This window comes from Panthera pardus, unplaced genomic scaffold (genome assembly GCF_024362965.1).
Source record: "Panthera pardus isolate Hobbes unplaced genomic scaffold, ASM2436296v1 HiC_scaffold_6, whole genome shotgun sequence".
Classification (NCBI taxonomy): domain Eukaryota; kingdom Metazoa; phylum Chordata; class Mammalia; order Carnivora; family Felidae; genus Panthera; species Panthera pardus.
This window is the reverse complement of record NW_026526991.1, coordinates 93462347-93484728: the sequence shown is the minus strand read 5'-3', so window position 1 is coordinate 93484728 and position 22382 is coordinate 93462347. Positions and strand designations below refer to the sequence as shown.

General features: G+C 34.5%; 1 protein-coding gene across 5 annotated transcripts in view; it reads left to right on the top strand.

The window, feature by feature from the left end:
* ATF7IP (activating transcription factor 7 interacting protein) overlaps positions 1 to 22382 on the top strand; it is a 121227-nt gene that overhangs the window by 5908 nt on the left and 92937 nt on the right. For 2 of the 5 annotated variants that reach the window (XM_019452042.2, XM_019452041.2), the window contains exon 1: positions 10895 to 11217. The exons of 1 other annotated variant lie outside the window; for it this stretch is intronic. In XM_019452042.2, the coding sequence (XP_019307587.2) occupies positions 11201 to 11217 (17 nt within the window). In that variant the 5' untranslated portion in view covers positions 10895 to 11200. Of the gene's footprint in view, positions 1 to 10888; positions 11218 to 19475; positions 19795 to 22382 lie in introns of those variants that run through there. 2 more of the 5 variants (XM_053894972.1, XM_019452044.2) reach the window with 2 other exon arrangements.

The following is a 22382-nucleotide window of genomic DNA, read 5'->3' as shown; positions in this document are numbered from 1 at the left end:
TAGTAATGTCATAATGTCTTACTGTACAGTTCTTTTCCACTTTCTTTGTTGTTTGTACATACTACTTTGGGGAATTATTGTCTTGGTGGGTATCTGGGAATTATGTTCCAGCACTTTGTGGCACTTTTACATTCTAATGAGAAATTTGACTCTGATTCTCAGAACTGCCATAGCTAGTAAAAGATTTCTCCTTGAGTCAGTAATTCTCAAAGATAATGCCTTCCAGTTGGTAGAAAGGTAAACCTAGAAGGTGAGAATAGAATCTGCCATTTTAAGAACCAGGAGGACAAGAGTTTGGTGAAACAATGAATGACATGACTGCTTCAGCATATTCTCAACTAAGGCATTGGAGTTGAGGAATGTTTCTGACTTCTTACCCTTATTAGAGAAATGCCTTAAAAGGAAGAAGTGGTGAAAAATATGGAAGAGAAAAGAGACTATCTTTGAAAATTTCTTTTATTTCTTTTTAGATGGTGTCAGGAGTAATTGGATTACAGTAAAGGCTAATCTGCTTTGTGAGACTATTATGATGGTTTAAGGATGATAAGTGTTTTTCTCCTCTAACAAAGAAGACTGTTTAGAGTTTGTAGGTGGCTTTGACTTAACATATGGTTTCCAGGTTGAACATGACTATTCCACAGTTTCACCAACCAGGGGCAAGGGAGAAAGGGCAGTGGGAGTATACACCTCATTCTTTTGAGAGCATGATCTGGAAGTGGTACATATCACTTTGACTCAAGTTTTATGGGTGTGGATTTAGTCATTGGAACATACTTAGCTGGGAAAGGAAGGCTAGGAAATGTAGTATCTAGCTGGACAATCATGTGCTCAGCTAAAATTAAGGAATTTTATAAAAGGGGATAAATGAGTGTAATGGAACAACCAGCCCTTTCTGCTACAAAAGGAAGCTGGAGAAGTGGTATCAAAGTAATTCATAATTTGATATTAAAAACTGTTTTTCTGTCTCAAGAGTTATAGTTATAACTCTATATCTTCTTTTCAAGTGGAATTTTGAGAACATTGTGTTTGTGATTTGTGTCTGAGATTCTAGTTATGTGTGTGTGTGTGTTTGTGTGTGTGTATACCACCAAATAATGGTGCAGTTCTTTCCCTTTCTGCTTGCCCTTGCAAATGTATTAAATTATATTTAGCTTTATAAGAATTGGAATTTTAATTTAATTTTAAAATCTCAGTGTAATATTTTTTTAACTTTGCTAGTTGCTTATTTTGAAAGATGAAGGACTGCAGGTAAGGACTGTAATGACAGTCGTGAATCGCAATTATTTGAACTGCTTGCTTAGTCTAAAGTTGAATTTATGTTTTTTAATTATTTTATTTTTAAGTAATTTCTACACCCAGCAGGGGGCTCAAACTCACTACCCTAAGATCAAGAGTTGCTTGCTCCACTGACTGAGCCAGGAAGGTGCCCCGAGTTTATGTTTTAATATTCTTTTCCAGATCCTGTTGTTTTGTAACTGTATGTGTGAAATATACATTTTGAAGATGGAAAATATAATTTTTGAGGACCTTGTAATGTATACAAGTAAAAAGATTGTGGTTGTAAATTCTTTGCATATAGGTAAAGCTTAGTTGTATAATAAGTAGATAGTTAAAAGAAGCTTTCTATAGACTACAAGTAAGACACAGTAGGTATTTGTTTATGGCACAGAAAGTGAAACTGTTGTGGGAAGAGATCAAGGAAATCTTAGAGGGTTGTATTTTAAGGGGTGAATTAGAAGGATATTCTTAGTAAAGGTAATAAATAAGGTGTTCAGAGTATCTATCAGAAACGAGAGGGGCACCTGGGTGGCTCAGTCGGTTAAGCGTCCGACTTCGGCCCAAGTCTTGATCTCACAGTTCATGGGTTCAAGCCCCACATCAGTCTCTGTGCTGATGGCTCAGAGCCTGGAGCCTGCTTCAGATTCTGTGTCTCCCTCTCTCTCTGCCCCTTCCCCGCTCACACTCTGTCTCTCTCTCTTTCAAAAATAAACGTTGAAAAAAAAAAAAAAAAGAAATGAGAAAGAAGGTAGTGTGTGAGGAGAACTCTAAATACCACCTTCATATATAGATCCTTGAGTTTTGTAAGTAAGAGTCATTGCTGCCATAGTGCCTACATAATGTAACTAATAAAGGATATTGTTATTCTCAGAAGTTCTCTCATTTCTTTTTTTACTCTGTTTTACTTCCTATCTTGCTTGAAGACATTTATTCCTTTCTACTTCTTTGTTTTTAGTTGCATAATACTTCATAGGCTTCCTGCATTTAGGAATTGTATCTTATTGATGTTTTTGACAAATGTCACATGTTAAGGAAAAAACCCTTGTAATTAGGAATGATAAGACCACTATTAAAAGTATAAGATTGCTTTCCACATTGCCTTCCTTAAAATTCAATAAATATTTGTTTATTGAAAGGCAAGAATCCTTTTGTTTTAGGTGAAGTGCCAAAAAGCGAAGTAAGATATGCTATAGTTCTTTTTTTTTTATTTAACTTACTATTATCTACAGATGTTAGATTTTTTTTTTTAAATAATTGAACATGTAATTTACTTAAGCACCAACTAGATAAATGGACAAAAGGTTGGACAGGCATTTTGCATATGAAAAATTATAAATTGTGAGACAATTTTTAGAAAGTTTTCCATCTCATTCATTAAGAAATAGAAGAAAGCAAGGAAACACCATTGCTCACCTATTAATAAGTTTCTAAGATTTAACTCTGAAGGACATAATGTGTGTAAGTTAATAAGGGTTTGATAAAAAGATGGAATTAAATAATTATTTTGTGTTTTAAGTTTGTGTAATTCTTTCCTTTTCCATCAAACTTAAGTGATATAAAAGTTGGAAGATAGCAAATAAATGAAGAAACAAAAAGGCGAAGGATTTTCCTAAAATCAGTAATATAATGAAGTGGAAAGAGCAATAATTTTATACTGGGATCTGGGAATTTAGGGTCTGCCAACACTATTACTTAATATAAAATGGTGGTACTACCTATCTGATAGGGTGGTTGTGAGGGTTAAATGAGATTAGATATAAAAAATACTTAGCAGTTTTTCCTGGCACACTTTTCTGTCTTCAATCAATTGAATCAATTAGGCATGAATATTTAAGAGGCAGCTAGTTGCAGCTATACGGAACCCTCAATGGAGGAGATATATAGAAAATGGCAATATTCTTGATTATTGGAGCTGGAATTTAAATGCATTTAAAAAGTAATTTCAAAAAGTAGTTTTAGAAGACCATTCACTAGTAGAGAAGAATAAGCATTTAAAGAAGTAGTTTATTTGCAGGGCACCTGGATGGCTCAGTCAATTAAGCATCTAGCTCTTGATTTGGGCTCAGATCATGATCTCACGGTCTGTGAGTTCTGCCCATGTCAGACTCCATGGTGACAGTGTGGAGTCTGCTTGGGATTCTCTCTCTCTGCCCTTTCCCTGCTTGTGTTCTCTCTCTCTCTCTCTCAAAAAAAAGAAAAGAAAGAAAAAGAAACCCCAAAACCCAAAACTTTAAAGAAGTCATTTATTTGTAAAGGTTTGTGAAGGAGTCTACCTTTAGAACTGTTTTATTTTAAAAGGCATTTAAAGAATAAAAGCCTTACAAGATTACTAAATTTACTAAGTTTACAGCCATTTTCTCATATTAATTTTTTATCTTCACAGTTGGTCACGTTTTTTCAGACAATCATCGTTGCCAAAGTTAGGGATGAAATAATTTATTTTGGGGACTAGATCCACATATGCCATCGTTTTTTTGTTTTTTGTTTTTTAAATAAAGGGTGCAAAGTGCTCCCTCTCTCTTTATTAACCCTCCAGGTATGGAACTTGTTGGACATGCTCACTCAAAATTAAAGCCAGACAAAGTGTCTGTTTTCTTGTAGAATCATTCATGTGGCCAAGTTCCTGCCCCTTAAGAAACAAATTTCACCACATAAGTTTGTTTACTGATCTTCTGATTATTTTAGTTTGATGTTTTATTTTATTTACACAGGTTTAATGAATAGCTGATTAATATTCAAAGAATTCCCTATTGTCTGGTTAACAAAACTACATACATTTGACATGAGGTTTAAGAGTTAGCTTCCATCTAGGGGCGCCTGGGTGGCTCAGTTGGTCAAGCATCCAACTTCAGCTCAGGTCATGATCTCATGGTCTGTGAGTTTGAGCCCCACGTTGGGCTTTGTGCTGACAGCTCAGAGCCTGGAGCCTGCTTCACATTCTGTGTCTCTCTCTCTCTGTTCCTCCCCTGCTTGCACTCTGTCTCTCTCTCTCTCTCTCTCTCTCTCAGAAATAAAGATTAAAAAAAAAAGAGCTTCCATCTAGATGTTTTGTAAAGTGTAATAACTTATCTGCTTGATTGCAAGATCAGGAACCAAGAGCCATCTAATTTATCTCAATGAGTTTTCACCTGCAATACTTAAAACTGTAGGGTATTATGGTTCTGAGATTTATGCATTTGTCAATATTGTTCTGTCAGGAAATGATATTCTTTATTCTCATTAAACTTGGGAATCCATAAATTATAGAAGAATTACTAAATTGAATTTCTGCTAGGACTTATGAGGCATCATTTTTTGCATTTGCAGGGCAGTCATTTCTACATTTGAGGTGTAGTCTTTGTTCCCTGTCATACCTAATTATAAGCTACTCTTTTTTAAATGTCACATTTCTCTTGTAGTCATGGTTACCAATTTGATTTATCCAATTTTATCCTGACAGGAAGGAAAACATTCTTATTGGAACTTTGTAAACTAGTTTATAAAAAAGTAAAGAGATTCAGTTTAGATAAAGCCAATAATATTTTCAGTATTTTTCTACAGAATGGTTTTTTAATTGTTCTGGTGGCTTATTAATTATAACCAATGTTAAGATCTTTCACAGGATATTTTCCCCCTGGAATTCTGAAGATATTAGATCAAGATATTATTATTTATACAAAATATATTAAATTTTTTTTTAATGTTTATTCATTTTTGAAAGAGAGAGACAGAGCACAAACAGGGGTGAGGTGGAGAGAGAAGGGGGACACAGAATCTGAAGCAGGTTCCAGGATCTGAGCTGTCAGCACACAGCCCGACACAGGGCTCGAATTCACAAACTGCAAGATTATGACCTGAGCCAAAGTCAGACGCTCAACTGACTGAGCCACCCAGGTGCCCCTATATGAAATATATTTTAAATTGAAGGTTAAGATAGATTAAGAAGAAAGTGTTTTCTCTTGTAACCGTTAAAAATAAAAAACCATAGTTAAGTCAGTTCATTTACTTGTAAGTAATTCTTGTTTCACTGATCTAGGGTTAAGTAATCTATTTACACAAAGTTGTCTGCACTGGACTAACAGAATCGTAGAAATCCTCACCCATTCTCTTGATTTAGTGATTACAGATGTTGATTCATGAAGGTAAGGTCAGCTTTATCCCAGGATGCCTGTATCCAGGAGTCTCTTCTACATAACAGCAACCGTTCAGATGATTTGGTTCAGTCCTTTACTAAGGATCTTTTGATGTACATCTTTCCTTCTTTCCTGGGGTACAGTGGCAGCAAGGATGTTGACTCATTTTTGTTTCTTGAGTCTCATTGCTACAGTTGGTCTAGTTGCTCTCTTCATATGGTATACACTGCTGTTATTAGAATTTTATTCACAATGTTTGGATTTCCTTTACCCCTTGTCTGTGTAGCACCCTTGTTTTCCATGTGTCATGTCTTTTTATTGGTTTATTCATTAGAGGAAGAAGACCGTATTCTCTAGTAGCTTTTTGAGAAAGAGTAAATGGGAAGTATATTTTGTGAAACTGTATGTATCTGAAAATTATCGTTGTATATTAGATACTTGATTGATAGTTTGGCTAGGTATAGAAACCTAGGTTGGAAAATATTTTTCTTCAGAAGTTTAAAAGCACTGTTCCATTGTCTTCTTGCTTCTGTTACTGCTGAGAAATCTGAAGCCATTCTTATTTGTGATTTTCCCTTCACTGGCCGCTTGTAGAATTTGTTATTAGTCTTCAGTGTTTTGAAATTTCACTGCAATTCTTTGATGTGGATATGTTTATCATTGTTTGCTGGAATTCATCAGGCCCTTTCAGTTTGGCAACTCTTGTTTTTCAGTCTTGGAATTTTTTATTAAGTGATTTCATTGGTGATAGTTGTTTTCCATTCTGTCATTCCAATGTGAATTTTTGGAGGGGTACTTGACTTTTCTTAGATTTTTTTTTTTTTCCGTCATATTTACAGCTTTGTCTTTTTGTTCAGCTAGATTTCTTCAACTTTGTCATCCAGTTCTTCTATTGAGTTTTTCATTTTTTATGTTATGTTCTTAATTTCTACTTTTTGGTTTTAGCCTGTAGTCTATTTTTTTTTTAAGTAAACTCTGTGCCAACATGGATCTTGAACTCACAACCCCAAGCTCAAGAGTCTTATGCTCTACTGTATGAGCCAGCCAGGAACCCCTAGTATTCTATTATTGACATATGATTGTATTATCTTTTCTTATCTGAGAATATTAATTTTTTTGAAGTTTTTTTTCTTGCATAGTCTTTGTGAGTTTTTTTGTTTAGGTTTGTTTTTTGGTTTGTTTTTGGTCTTTGTCTTCCATGTGAGACTTGTCTCAGTTGTCCTTTTTTTCTTGCCTGGCTGTTGTGGAAAATTAAGAAGTTGATTAGAATATCTAAATTTGTCAGCTTTTAAGCTTTTTAGGCTTTTCTGTGTGGGGTGGTTTTGAGAGCTCCCAAGACCTTACAGTCTTGTGTTTTGTGGTTTTTAAGTACACTCCGTTTTCATTTTCTTATGTGGAGAATAAGGGTCTGATTGGTAGCATTCTGGAAGATTAATGGAAGAAAAGGACTAGGTGTCTCTGCAGCCAGCATTTAGTCCCTCTCTTTTTGGTATGCCACTCTCATTTTTAACTGTGGATGTTGCCTTCATAGTTTTGCTAGGACTCTGGAGAGGAGGTATTCAGTGGAATGTGGTAAGGATATCGATGGTATCTTATTGATTTGCAAACAGCTTTCACTAGTATTCCCTTTTTCAGTCATACCAGCCTTACTGTTTGCTCCCTTCGTCCCAGTCGACCTTGTTCTTTTAGTTGCTATGTCTTTTGAAGTTGCCGCCATGTAACTTAAATTGGTTCTTGTCCCCAGTGAAGCATGTACTGTGATGTTTTGGGAACTGCTAAGTTAGTTACCAGTGGTTTTGCTTATTTTCATCTTCCCAAATCTTTTTAGCTATTTTCTTTTTTACTTTTCTCCTTGTTCCTAAGGATTTATGCTTTCAAAAACTACCTTCATTGTAGTTTTAGTGGGCTTTGAGAGAGGGAAATTACGGTGTTTTCATTTCATTGTCTTAATACCATTCTCATGTTTATTTTTTCTTTTAGCATACGTAAGATTGGTAATAACATGTAACTGAAGTATATTAGTTAAATAAAAGTGTATTTACTTTTTACTTGATATAGTGAACCTGTTATTTAGGTTCTATGGAATCTTCAATATTTTGCATATGTAAAATCTTGTAATAGTATGGTATATGTTATATAAAAGGTTATAGTAGTTAATTACAGTTATTCTCTTCCAGTTCTCTTTGTTGCTTGGGCAACCCATAGCAAATGGTCACATTCTCTGCTCATAAAAATTTGAAATTTTGGTACTCTTGTTTTACATGATTAAGACTGAAATGAAAAAATTATGTGAAAAGTGCTAGTTTTTATTTAGAAAGAGATAAAACATTGAGTAATCATGGAAATGTTTACCTAATATTTGAAGTAGCTTTGAAATGTGTTTGCTTTTACAAATAAACAATAATTGGGTTCATTAAGACTTATCCTATTTAAAGCAAATTTCTTGTATGACATAAAAGTCAAGCTGTATTCTTAGTAAAATTTGAAAACGTAAAAGTAAATAATATACCTATGTTCCATAATTTTCTATAGGCTTTTTTCATAGTTCAGCTATTCTGAGCACATAGTAGATCCTATAAAAACACTAAAAACTGGACAATGCTCTACAAAAGGTATTTTTTCTATGTTGAGTTTTAAGTACAGAGGTGTTTTAGGACAAGGCTAAAAACCTGTTGACTCATTATTAGTTGACTTCTTTTTCCTAGAAAGTAAGATTTGAGCTCCTGAAAATGAACGTTTTAAAGATGTAGAATTTTTTTTTTAAAATTTTTTTTTTCAACGTTTTTTATTTATTTTTGGGACAGAGAGAGACAGAGCATGAACGGGGGAGGGGCAGAGAGAGAGGGAGACACAGAATCGGAAACAGGCTCCAGGCTCCGAGCCATCAGCCCAGAGCCTGACGCGGGGCTCGAACTCACAGACCGCGAGATCGTGACCTGGCTGAAGTCGGACGCTTAACCGACTGCGCCACCCAGGCGCCCCTAAAGATGTAGAATTTTCTGAGATTTTTATAGTAGAAATGAAAACACTGGGAATTAACTTCAGCTCAATATCCGTCTATTGAACAAATACTGTGTTTCACACTATGGAAGTGAATGGGAAATGACATAAGATGTAATTTCTGTCCTTTAGGAACTCATGTGTAAAGATATAAGCAATGAAATGTGATAAGTGTAATGATGGTATGCACAAAAGATCTTGAGAGAGAAATTACAGCTGGCTTGGGGGATGGGTATTGTAAGGGGAAAAGAGAATAAGTAAAAGATTGTTACTGATGAGATAATTTAGGTTGAATCATGAGTAAGATTTATTGGGTGAACTAGGATAGTTTCTTTAGGATAGAGTGAAACATATGGGCAGTGGCAACAGTTATCTGAATAACAGTGTAAGTATTTTTCTTTTCTGAACTATTTTCATGATGTGTAGAAACAGAACCAATGTGGGAAGAAATGGGTGATGGAAGTTCCATGGGCTCAGACTGGGTGTAGTCTAGGATGGATTTCAGCTCTTAGCACTTTTGTGAAGTTACTTAATCTTTGAGCCTGTTGTTTTCAGTCATGAGTTGGAAGTAACATAACCTCATAGGATTAGTGTGAGAATTAATTGAAATGATGCATGTAAAACTCATCTGAAGATTTGATCTATATTAACGTACTTCCCTACTGCTTTGTTTTCTAAAGTCTCATGTGTGAAGTAGATAATCAGTATATTTATTGTTTTTTTTTTTTTTTTTTTTTAATGTGCCTTGGGATAATAGAGAAAATCTAGTACATTGGTAGTTAAATGATTGTATTGGCTGGAGGAGGATTGGTACACTGAGGGAATGTAGATTATGTCTTTTATTTTGAAGTCTAAATTGGGTGAAAAGGAGTTGTTATAGCTAATAGTAATAGCCAGCAACTTAGCTTGCTTCAAAAAGCTTAGACTGAGAAAAAAGTAGTCAGGATTTACATTGGAAAAGTATTTGGCAAGACAGGGGAGGCTTGGGGAGGAGGGGATGGGACAGGGTACATTTGAGGGTGTGTTACATAATTTAAATTTTTGTAGAACAGACTTCCAAAAGAATCTGCTTCCTGAATATTAGAAGTTGCTCATTCAGCAGCTTTAAAAATTTTGGCTATTTGTCTTGACATTAACCTTAGTCACATTTCGGTGCCACAGTAATGTCTATCCTGTTTGAATCTTTCACAGTTTACCAGTCTCTTGATTTTAGCAACTAGATTTGAGCCATCCTCAGAGAATATTATTATTATTATTATTATTATTATTATTATTATTATTTTGAAGAATTAATCTGGCTTGGTTAAATGTAACCTTTTTCCCCCAATGTACTATTTGAAGCAGTTTTTACGTACATCGTCCAATTTGACTAATGGAGAATAAGTAGGGATCTTTTAAAAAGCTGAATAGTTTTGTTTCATTTTTAAACTTTTGTTATGGGAAGATTTAAATATATACAGAAATAAAATGAAAGAATCAACTCCATGTGCCCATCACTCAGCTTGAACAATCATCAACTTATGCGGCCAATCGCCTTTTGAATATATCCCTTCTACCTCCCTGCACCCTTAATGAATTTTAATAAATCCCTACATCTAGTGGTGGATAGACACAAGATCACATAGGGCAGCTAGATTTTAGGAAGCTTAACCAAGGAAAAGAGAAGGAAAAGGTGGATTTCCTAGATGATGTGAGCTATCTATCAAGCACACAGGTTCCTTCTGTGCTCTTGTCCTTCACTTCTCTTGATGGGTAGGTTACTGCCAAGACAGATTTGTTGGGATCTCGCTCAAATTTGTCTTGTTTATATATCCACTTTCCGACTGAATTTTACCCCTTTGTTCTCCCTATTTTCTTTTTTTCCTCCAGGGGTGTCTACATTATTTATTTTTATTTGTTTTTCACCCATATTAAAATGTTGGGAGGTCTGTGGCAGGGCATGAAATTTAATTTGCCCTGGGACCAAACACTCACCTGGAAATGTCTTTGTGGCCATCTGGACTACAAAAGAGAAGAAATTGTTTTTATCTTTATAGCTGATGACTCAAAATAAGCTTTGTTGTCATTGTAGCTCTAATGACTCTAGTCTCTTCCCAGCGATTACTTAAAATTATTGTCAAGATTCAAAAATTTGACTGCAAGCTTTAACCATTCTGCTAGATTTGAGTACTTTGGGGCTTAGATTCTGTGGGGAAAAAGAGAATAATTAGCCTTCTATAAATGGAAATTGACTATCAGGATTTAAACAACTTAATTTTCCAGAAATTTTAAAAATTGGCACTCTTTTTGTGATAAAAGTACTATAAAAGACAAAAAAAAAAAGGGGGCCTTGAGCAGACTTTTTTTTTCTGGACTGAAATGGAGGCTTTCTTTCAAGCGAATTCCCTGATGTTTGCTGTGTGTGATTTGGCTCTATCTCTGTAACTGCTAATATGTGGCATGGACTTCAAGCTGTCTGGGATCTGGATGTGCCCAAAGTCTGTATTGCAAGTCGGGGTGGATTCGCAGGCATTGTGTTACAAAACTGGCTTGCTGCCTTCTCTGTTTTCTGTGTCCTAAGCAGCTGCATTGTTTGTTGCAGTATATGCATTAGCTGTTGTCTGTGTTCAGTTTCCTGCAGGCTGAAAAAGTGGGAGGGGCTTTCTTTGATACATAGCTGAGTTTTCACTGTGTGAGTTCTTGAGTGCACATTGCAGCCATCTTAATTACACTTTAGTGCAACTGAGACAGTGCAGCTGTCTCAAAATGGCTGCTGACCTAGTCTTTGTAGCTGCTTAGGCAGCAACTATGCCAGTGAGGAGATTTGGCACATGCATCAGGACCAGAGGTAAGAACCAATTACTCTTTATCTTTGAACATTTTAATTAAAAAATACTTGAATTTTACTGAGTTTATATAGCAAGGTGAACTTGGAGCTTGCTAAGAAGTTGAAATGTTTGCTTTAAGCCTCTTTTATGGAAACAGTACATAGGATGGTGAGGTCAAAGGTTAAATTCCTGTAATTTCTCACCATCTTATGTTCTGTCATTGCCAGAACATTAGATCACCACAGTAGTGCTTTTCTGGCCCTAATTAACTTAGTATTCTTTTTGTGTTAGATATTTTAGTTTGCTTGATATTTTTTTGTAAAAATTAAAAACAATATATTTTCTGAATAGATTTTTTTTTTTTTTTTTGGAAAGAAGCCATAAATAAGCCTTGTTTTACATGAAGAGTGAGATTTTTCTGTGTGTGTGTGTGTGTGTGTGTGTGTGTGTGTGTGTGTGTTGGAGCTTTTGTTTGGTAGCTTTCTGAGAAGAATGTTAATTCTCTGAATATAAGTCATAGTTACAGAAAGAAAAAAAAATTTAGCACTGTTAGACTTTTTTTTGTACAGTGCGTTCCAATTTTTTCTCATTATGCTGCCTCCTCTGGGTCATTCAATTCTTTCATATTTTTAATGGTGATAACTTTTTATGCTAATTACTTTTTGCTTAAATTGTCATTCAGATTCAGATTTTGAGTTTAGAAACAAGTTCACATCTAGCTCTGGATACCCCCTTTTTTTTTCTAGCTAATGTGTCCTAATACAACAGAGCTGAAAGAAATACTCAGTTGTTTTAGTTAATTGATATTAATTGCTGATGTCCACATTAGCCTTAGTTTAAACCTGTGGTATTGTTAAAAATAATATAATTCAATGATTTTGTAAATTTAGTTTCACAGTTTGCAAAAAGCTTTCTTAACATTCTTCTGAAGTAGAAATGTTTATTGAGATATGATAAGTTCATAGAGATCCAGAGAGTATGAAGTTTTTATTCATATATTTCAGACAGCAGAACTGTTACACTTTAAGTTCTAATGTTTAAATTGTGGTACTTACTAAAATTTTTTTATAGATGGTATAGTACATTTCTCTAATTTTGTTTAGAGTATTATGAATATATCCCTGACTAATATGACATAGAACAGTAAGTTTTGAACTTTCTAGATAGAGCAACTTTTCAAAAACAGCAACTTTTTGCACATTAAATTCTTATGAAAGACCCCTGTATTTAAAAGGGATACATATGGTGTTTTATTGTTCTGTATTTATTTTATAATTTAAGTTTATAGCATTTATTTATTGTAAGTTTATTTAATAAAATGAGAGCAATTAGGCTGTTATGATGAAAACAAAAGTTTGAAACCAGATGATATATGACAATTATAATCTATTAATGTTAGGATCTAGGTTGCTTCTTTATAGAACTCCAGGTGCTAGGGACTGTAGGATTCAGTATACTAGAACATATGTTATGTTTTTTTCTTTTTCTTAATTTCATAAAGGTAGAGTATAAGATCTATATTTGCACAGTTTAACAGTTTGGAATTGCTGCCTTGCCACAAAATTATGTTTATATTTGTTCTACTGTTGTTTTTTTTTTGAAAGAAAATAATTGCTTTTCCTAACTTAATCATTGCCCATTTATACAGTGGCTTAAAGTATATTTGGGATCACTCCGTTTCATTAACAGCTTTAACATATTTGTTTCACTTCCATTAGCTTATTATTTTGTGAAGTTGTTAGGACTCTTTTATGTGATATGGTGGATTCTTATAATTGGAACATTACTTTATGTAAATACAGTCATATGAGCTTGCCCCCCAAAGAGAGGAAGAACAAATTCAGTGTGTGAGAGAGATTTTATCCATCATGCTTTTCAGTAAGGTTTTGCCCTAGAGTGAGTATGACACAGGAAGTGAATGTGTGATGCCCTTAATCATTATTATTATTTTTATGCCTCTCATAGAATGAACAGCTCACTGTATATCAAATATTTCATACAGTCCAAGCCAGTTACTCAGTTTGTTCTTGTTTATTGCTAGAGAAAAACTTGTGAGGCTGAAATTATTGACCAACTGATGTTGATCTTCAGAGTGGGACCTTGGGGGAAATTTCACTTGTCTACTCTTTTTGCCTTCTATTGTGGATTATACAATTTATCTCTACTCTCTGCAAGATGACTCCATTGATTATTACTTGTACATGGGGAAACAGGAACACTGTGGTTGCTTGGGATATTCCTAATTCTTTCCCTGCCATGTTGCATTTTTGCAACTATAAGCATAAACTAGACCTCAATGGGATTATTACTTTTGGGATTGGTGACAGTTTTCAAATTGTCTATGCTGAATTCCAGGTTAGCTATTAGGTGAATAACTGAAGGCATAATAAATCTGGGAGCTGGGTAATTAAGGTTTTGTGTTATTATTTTGTCACTTCTTAGCTCCCTATTTGTTTATCCTTTTTCCTAAGCCATTTCATTAGTATAAGCCTTTAAGGAAAATGTTGATGTAGTGGAAAGAACATGGATGAAGAGTTCAAACCTAAATTTGAGTTGTTTTTACTACTTTCTTCTTATATTGGTCAAGTCATTCCATTTTTTTTTTTTTAATGTTTGTTTATTTCTGAGACAGAGAGAGACAGAACATGAGTGGGGGGGAGGGGAAGAGAGAGAGGGAGACACAGAATCAGAAGCAGGCTCCAGGCTCTGAGCTGCAGGCTCTGCAGCACAGAGCCCGATGCGGGACTCGAACTCACAAACCGTGAGATCATGACCTGAGCTGAAGTCTGTCGCTCAAACGACTGAACCACGCAGGCGCCCCAACTCATTCCATTTTCTGACTGTTGTTTCCTCATCTGTAAAATGGGAAAAAATTCCTATCTATTTGGCAAGAATAGGCTAAGAATTAGTTTATATAATGTTTCTGAAGAGTACCATAAAATACTTTACAAGTGTCCAGCATGCTAATTTTCCAGTAATATTTGAATGCTTTCTACTTTATTTGCTTCTCAGATGTCCTGTACTTTATTAAATGTGATTGGATCAAGGAATGTGGCATGTTTAAACCGTATGGGAAATTTCTCATATAGCTCATACTCAGAAGCAAGAAGTGCTGACTAATATTAGTACATCCAGGGTCGCCTGGGTGGCTCAGTCGGTAGGGCATCCAACTTCGGCTCAGGTCATGATCTCATGGTTCATGGGTTCGAGCCCCACGTTGGATCTGTGCTGACAGCTCAGAGCCTGGAGCCTGCTTCGGATTCTGTGTCTCCCCCTCTCTCTGCCCCTCCCCTGCTCATGCTTTGTCTATCTCTGTCTCTCAAAATTAATAAATGTAAAAAAAAAAAGTTTTTAATATTAGTACATCCACATCCACTTGGTAATATGTTGTATTCATGTTTCTACTACTGGTCCTATTCTGTTACATAAATTAGCCACCTTTTGCTGTATGTGGATAGTGCCAGGTATGTTTATTAAGTAAAGCCAATGTAGAATGTTGACATTACAGAATTAGGGGAGTAAGTGGGAGAAATGTTTCAATTCTAGTCTGGCTGAATCCAAATATACCCTGAGAAAATAATTTCTCTGAAGAGATGATTTGAATTCAGGGCCTAGAATTTTCTGTGTTTCAGTATACGTGAGGATCTTAACAGTAGAGTTTTCTTTCAGTAGCCACAAATTGGCAGCTGACAGACTTTATTCTTTAGCCGCTGTCCTACTTGTCCAGTCATTAAAGCTGTCAGATTTTACGCAAAAATCTGGATGTCTCATCTCTGAAAAATGGGCACTGCTAACAATGTATTTCTGCTTTAGAAAAATAATCTACAGTGGAGTAGCTGCTGTCCCTTCAGATAGGGACTATATAGTTCAGATTTGGTCCTATTCACTAATTACATTACCTGCTGGGCCCCTGTAAACTCCTTTTAAATCCCTATCCTAGTTATTTGACAGGTTGTTGACAGCCTTTTATATTTAGTATGTAGCTTTTAACCTAGAAGAAAGTAAACATAAGTAAAATCTAGCCCTCATTACTTGGTAGGAAAGACCACATATGTGAAGACAGTTTATTCGTTAGAAGGTGTGGCACATTTGCTAATCTTCAGCCTTGTCCTGATTTCTGTATTAGAGTACGGTGGTGCTGATTGAAGAGATCCAGGGACATTAGCAAAAAGTGACAATAGAATGAAAGTGAAGAGATTAAAGAAATACTGATTAGAAACAGGAGTACCTTGAGATCTTTTAGTGTGATAATAAGCCCTCTTTTCTTTAAATTTATCATTTTGATGTTTTTAATGATATTAAAAAAGAAAAAGTTAAGATATATATTCAAGATATACAGTTTACTGACCAGGTAAATAAAATACATTTTATAAAAGATTTTTGTTTAAATTGTTGAGTTGAAAAATCTTATCACTTAAAATGAGAAAGTTGCTAGTAGAAAGCTTTCTTAACTGCACTAGACTAATTTTAGGGCCATTGTAGACTTATTTTTGTTAAAAGTTTCCTTCTGTTTATATAACATTCACTGTCTCAACTATTTTGAGACTATATTAATGATCCAGAAAACATGGTTGTTTATGATCACGATTTGATGTGTTTTTGAATTTCACATTTTCCAGAGCGAAAGCCAACTTATTAACATTCATGTAATATCATGACATTGCTAACTCTAGGGAAATGTTACTCTTTTCTGGAAAATGGCTTTAAGTTAGAGAGGAAACTTTAGTGGAAATTACAAAAGCATTTAACTTGCACAGGAAACATTTATTCTCCTGCTTTCCTAACTCTTCACACTTCAAAAAGAGATAGTGATTTGGGAGAAAGCTTAAAGTCTGTTCAAATAAGGGATTTTTTTTTTTTTTTTTAAATCTCTCAGGTTAGAACTTCCACAGAGTTCTCTATTAGTTAGTAATTTGTAACAGTCTGTTCTTAGTCATTAATGTGTGCATATGGAAATGATGAAAACATGTTACTGATTCAGTGAATCCTTTGAGTTTAATGAAAGGAGGGACTTTAATACCATGTTTGAGGAGTGGCTTCTGCATCTGCCAAAGGACTTCTACCCTCCTTGTAGTAAACCAGGTGCTACTTACTCAGGAGTCATGTGACCTGTTGCTTTCCTTTGCTGACAAAGAAGTATCATGGCATGCATAGTGGAAGCTATTAGTATGGAAGTCAAGAAATAATTATTTTTGTCTGGTACTGCCATTAATTGTATAGTTTTGGATAAATTACTTATGCTCTTATACCATTCTGCAACCATGAAATGAGAGAGGTAGTTGGATTTGGATTAGATAAGGAGTCAGGGAAGAACACAGACTTTGCGATCAGAGTGAAAGTGAACTCATTTTCTTTCACTGACTAGTTAGAAGTTTATATGAGGAATATATATATAATGCTCAAAGTATAATGTCTATCATAAGTGCTCAATAAGTCTTATGCATTATTTTTTATGGGATGAAGCTGGTTGCTTATTTTCAGACTTTAGTTTTCTTATCTTTAAAATGGGAATAAAGTCTCTACCGTACAGACTTGATATTGGGATTTAAATGAGCATAGTATATATAAAGTACATAGTGCAGTGTGGGATACAAATTATTAGTAAATATCGGTTACTTTTTCTTCACGAGGTTCCCTCTGGCACATTTGGTTTTGTTTTGTTTTTGTTTTAGTTTTTCAAACATTATGTAATTGGAGAGAAATCTGGACTACTTGGATACTTTAGAAAATGATCTTTAGGGTAAGGGGTTGTTAGGGGTCTGGCTGATTTACAGTAAAAATGCCAGAAAGTAAGGTGTTTAAATCTCAAAGAGAGGACTTTAAAGAGCTCATAGAGGACACAGTAAGAATTCTTATTTGTGCTAAGGAAGCATGATAGAGTGAAAACAAAAATGGATTGTGAATTGATCAGTTGATTCAACAAATTTCACAAGTATTTATTATGTACCTGTTATTTGCCAGGCACTGTTTTGATGTCTGGCATACAAGATCCCTGGCCTCAAGGAATTTACATTGGGGCAGGAGAAATGGGAAGATAGACACTAAATATGAGTAGTTGAAAGTACCAAGGGATTGAGAATCCTGGGGGTAAGATAGAATAGGTAGTGAATAGCTAGGTGAACATTGCCAAAATGTGCTCTGTGAACCAGTTCAAGGTCAGTTCAGATTAGTTTTTGTTTGTTCTGGTCTTCCATGAGATTAGAGCTGAAGTTATGAGTGTCTAGAAATTTTTATATCAATCTGATAAAGTAATGTTATGTCACTTGTGTCAAATAATAAAAATAATTGAGGCATATATTTTATATACCTCCTCTTTGTTTCACTTTTCAAGTAATTTATTTTCATTGTATTTACAAAAGTATTGATCTTTGATGGATTGGAAATAAAACATTAGTTATTTATCATTATTAATTTGCAAAGCACTGAGCTAGAATAATAACTAACATTATTGGTTCTTTAGTAAGCAGGTTGTAGAGAATTTAACTTCTTATGATTAATTCACTGTTAGGTGATTGTTTAACTTAATCAGCTTTAAAAAAAAAGTTGTTAATTACGTTATATTTTATGCTGGTCTAAATGATTTTAGGTTCTTTGATTTTCAAGTACTTTTATTTAAAGAGTTCGATGCATAAAGTAGGAAGAGAGAAGGACGACACATCTAACAAAATTAAAACTGGAAGGAATACAATACTTGGATGGTTTCCAATTCTGAGATTTTATGATCAGTGGCCAAATGTTCCTTACACAGTGTATATTATGTAGAATCATACCATATTATTTATATTTATTTGCCCCTGTTTCTCCTCCTGCTGCTGGTGGAGCACAGATTCTGAAAAGAGAATATTTGAGAAACTCTATTATTGCTTATCAAAGAAAACCTAGATATTTAGGATTAGAAGTCTACTAATTCCTGTTGATATATGATAACTTTATATTTCCCCTAATTTAGAGCCCCATTGTTTTTATTGTGTAATAGAGATAGTTTAAGAACAGTGTTTTAAAACAGCTGAAAATAAGATTAAAAAATAAACATATTTTGGATAACCCCTAGTTAGCATATTAAGTACTTCTTTTCATTTTATTATCATTTTAGATATGCACTAACCTAGTTTCCAGACTTATTTGAAAATGAAATTTAATATATTTATACCCACTAAAATAAGTGGAAAGATAGAAGTGAAGATATAGAATTATTTATTAGTAGGTCATAAAGTAATTATTGAAAAAAATTTAAAGGACTTCGTAGACAGTGACTCAACTCTTGCTCAGTCATATCTGGCCATTAAAACCAGCACAAGAATGATTAAGGTTAAACAAGAATGTGCCACTGAAAAAATATGTTCTTGTGTAGGTATTTGTAATTTACCATGTCTGAGTTTATAAAAAAACTTTAGTAATATTAACTAGTGGTAAATATGTGTAACAGTGGTACTTGAGGATGCATTAAGTCTTATTATTTGGTGAAATGTAAAGCAGTGTGGTTCTAAGAACAAATGTATTTAATGATCATTTACTATTTAAGCTATTAGTTAAAATTTGAAAGTTGGCTGTGGAGTAGGATGAGGACAGCTTTTAGCTAATGTGAATTATAATTTGTATTTTTAATGATTGTTAAAAATAGCAATTCTTGGATTTATGTAATCATATTGATCTATACCACAGAAAAACTAAGGCTTTTGGATATCTCTGGGTGTTAGAAATATTTTTGGCATGGTGGAAGTAGAATTTCAGTTACATAAGAATTGTAAGTTGATTTTCTCTTATTACCTGGATTTGAATCATATTGATAAATACATAACTAGATATATTCTAGAACCAGTCAGTGCTTGTTGGGGAACGAATGGGGGAGGGTTTACTCAGCAGTATTCTCCTTTAGTTTGGTCATGAAATGAGGACTGCTTTATGTAAATTGTTCTTACTGGTGCCAGCTAGCTGTAACTGCAGTCTGGCTGTGCTAGGGCAGCAAATAATATGTGTCATGGATTTTCTGTTTGGAATGTATAAGAATTCAGCCTTTTGGACTGAAAGAACAGAGTTGATGCTTTAGAATAAGAGTACTGAGACCTCCACAACTGACAATATGTGCAATAATGAGAAGCTATAAGCCTTTAAAGCTTATAGTTCTGCTTTTATAGCTTTATGCCTATTGATACTATTGGGTAATATGTGGGAGGTACTTAACTGCACACAGTTGCTGCAGTCCTAATAGTTGGCAGAATAGAAAGCAGTACAAAAGAATTCTGATTCTAGGCATCTTCACTTGCAACAGTCCTTTGGAAGATGTACTTTGTGTGTTCTGTGAGCTTCATTGGCATACTGTCTGACGTTTTTTGGCTTTTGTGGTTAATGGGATGTTTGCTGCACAAACTATACAACAGATGTGAACCACTGTTTGAAAGGAATTTTAATATGTAGCCAATCTACTGTATGCCTGTTTTTTTTTTTTAATTTTTTATGAATATGAACCAAGCAAGGAATTTAGGCTCAAGAAGGCTGTTCTAGAAGTCTGCATTAGCTTTTAATGTTTATACAAATGAACTAAGTAGCAGTGGTTCACAGAAGAGGAAGCCCTTTTCACAATATCAAGCTACCCACAGGTAAGAGATTCAGGTCCTTTCTTTGTGACCACCCCCACTTCCCACCCTTGACCCCTCAGGCCTTATGTCTATCTCTCTCTCACCTTTGGGAAGTTTTTCTGTTTGGTTTTAATTTTAATCATACCAAGGTTAGTAGATTGTTTAATGTAAATTTCTCAGGAGATTTAGAATACCATATTTGGATTTGGTCTTTTAAAAAATGATTTCCACTTTTTATAATTTTCCTCAGGTTTGTATTGAAATGAACTAACGGGCTTCATATATGAACATTACTCATGCATACAATATGTTCATATTACATAGAAATCAGTTTTAGACCTCTTTTCATTATAGTCTTGTTACTGTGTTTTCAGTTGTAGTGACACCAACTGGTATACACAGAGAAATGACATTTTATGACCTTACTAACTATAAAGTTTTAGTGTAAATGTACCACTTTGAATTCATCATCAAAATCTGACTGCTTCTGTTTTCACAAATGGTTCATTGACATACATTAGACAGTGTGTATTTATGAACATAACATGGTCAAGTTTTCTAGTTCTCCCTTTATCCTTTCCATTTCCACATACTTAAATTTATCACCATTTTAACAAAGTGAATTTAAGTCTGAAACTAAAATGAATGTATTAGAAGTTTTATTTTAATATGTTTTAAGTTAGATGAAGGGTCACAAGAAGCAATTATTATCATTTATTATATTATTTTTTGTATACTTGAAAAATTGTATACAAAAAACCGTAATCTAATTTAAATAAAAATAAGGAACTATACAACATAAAGAATATATAACCATACTATAAAGGCATAAAGATTTATGTTTATAAAGAAATGCAAGTATGTGTGTCTGCTAATATCAGTATGGCCAATGATAAAATGTATTACTGATTGATATATTTGGGGCGATGAGGGTGAGTAGGTGACACAGCAATGGGTGATAATGAGGCTAGTTTAGAGAAGTAAGGGAGGAAAGGGATGGTATTAGGAAGTTGTTTGCTCTTTGCCTTCCTCTCTAGAAGTTGAACAGCAGGATCTTTCTGCAACCTAGAAGTGTTAGTTTTAGATGGGGCTTCCAGCTCTCTAGACTCTCTGAAAGGCCATTGGTCATTTATTACTACATAGTCGGGTACTTAAAAGCTAGAGGCCAGCTAGAGTGTGGATGAAAGCCACACACTCATGCATCAGGGGGACAACCTATTTCTTTTTGTCTTTTGACAGTGTTGCTTAGGTTTTGTTTGTGGGTATGTGTTTCATCTCAGTAAACAGCTTCACTAGGATTAGAGAAATGGTTATAGTAGAAAGATACCAATTTTGCTTTATGTGCTGCAGGTTATTGGATTGGGAGAAGGGCTTGCTTCTCTTGTGGAGAACACACATCTCTGAAACATTTGGGAAGTTTTGACACTTCTCTAGAGCAATTAATTGGGAAAATGTTAGATTAGGAGAATAGTCGAGGCCGACTGAGGGGGTTTTATTTATAGGTAAAGAGGCAAGGGAGTTAGACCAAAACAGAGGAATTTATTGAATGTAGTTCAATAAATATTCAGTTGGGGGTCATAGCAAAGTACATGGAAGAGTATTTTCTGTATAGACAAATAACCCTAAAGAGAAGCATGTAAGACAGTAATAAATGTCTTGAGGATAAAGATGTGTAATCTTTGAGACTATTGGAGTCGAGTGTGAATGATTCAAAAGTCTGGGATAAACTTTGAGTTTTTAGTTTTTGTGTTCCTCTTAGGTAACAAAATTTATTAGCAAACAATGTAGAATACTAAAATCTTGGAAGTGGAATAGACCTAAGTGATCAAGGAACATCACACTTCTCACAGGAATCTTCTGTTTATTATTCCTGACAAGTAATTATCTAGTTTCTGCTTCAACATTTCTAATGACAGAAGGGAGAGTCTCTAATTTCATAAGGCAATTCCTTTTTTTTGGGGGGGGGGGGCATCTGAACAAATCAACATTTGTTGATTTTGAGGTGGTATTGGCCTTTCATTTTTTTGTTTCTGTGCCCGTCTATTTGTCCATCTGTCTGTCTGTCTGCCTGCCTACCTGCCTACCTGCCCGTTTCTCTCTGTATTTCTTTTACATGATAGATCCAATGCTATTTAAAGAAAGCCATTAGAATTCACCTGTGTTTTCTAGGCTAAATATCCTCTATTTTCCCAACTACTCCTCATACAACACGTTGTTCTAGGTCATTCTTTGGCCTGATCATCCTGTTTTGTCCTACTGTTTTTTGAGTCCCTCTTTATCTGGGACACTCAGAAATAAATGTAATAGTAAAAAATGTCTCTCTTCCCTTAGGCAGTGTGCTTCGGGTCTGCAGTTTAACTTTGTTTTGACATTTCTGGCAGCCACCTAACACTGATGAAATTTATTGATAAGTTCCATAAGTTCAAATCCCTCAGTATTTTTCACACACACCTTTGATAACCGTTAATATACCTGGATATTTGAACCATTGTTTCAATGTATTGTAATGCTTTATATTTGTAGTTACATGTTTTCTTATAATTTCTTATATTGTTTATTATATTTTCTTTCGATATTCCTTGATATATTTTCCACTTTTTAATGGTTTT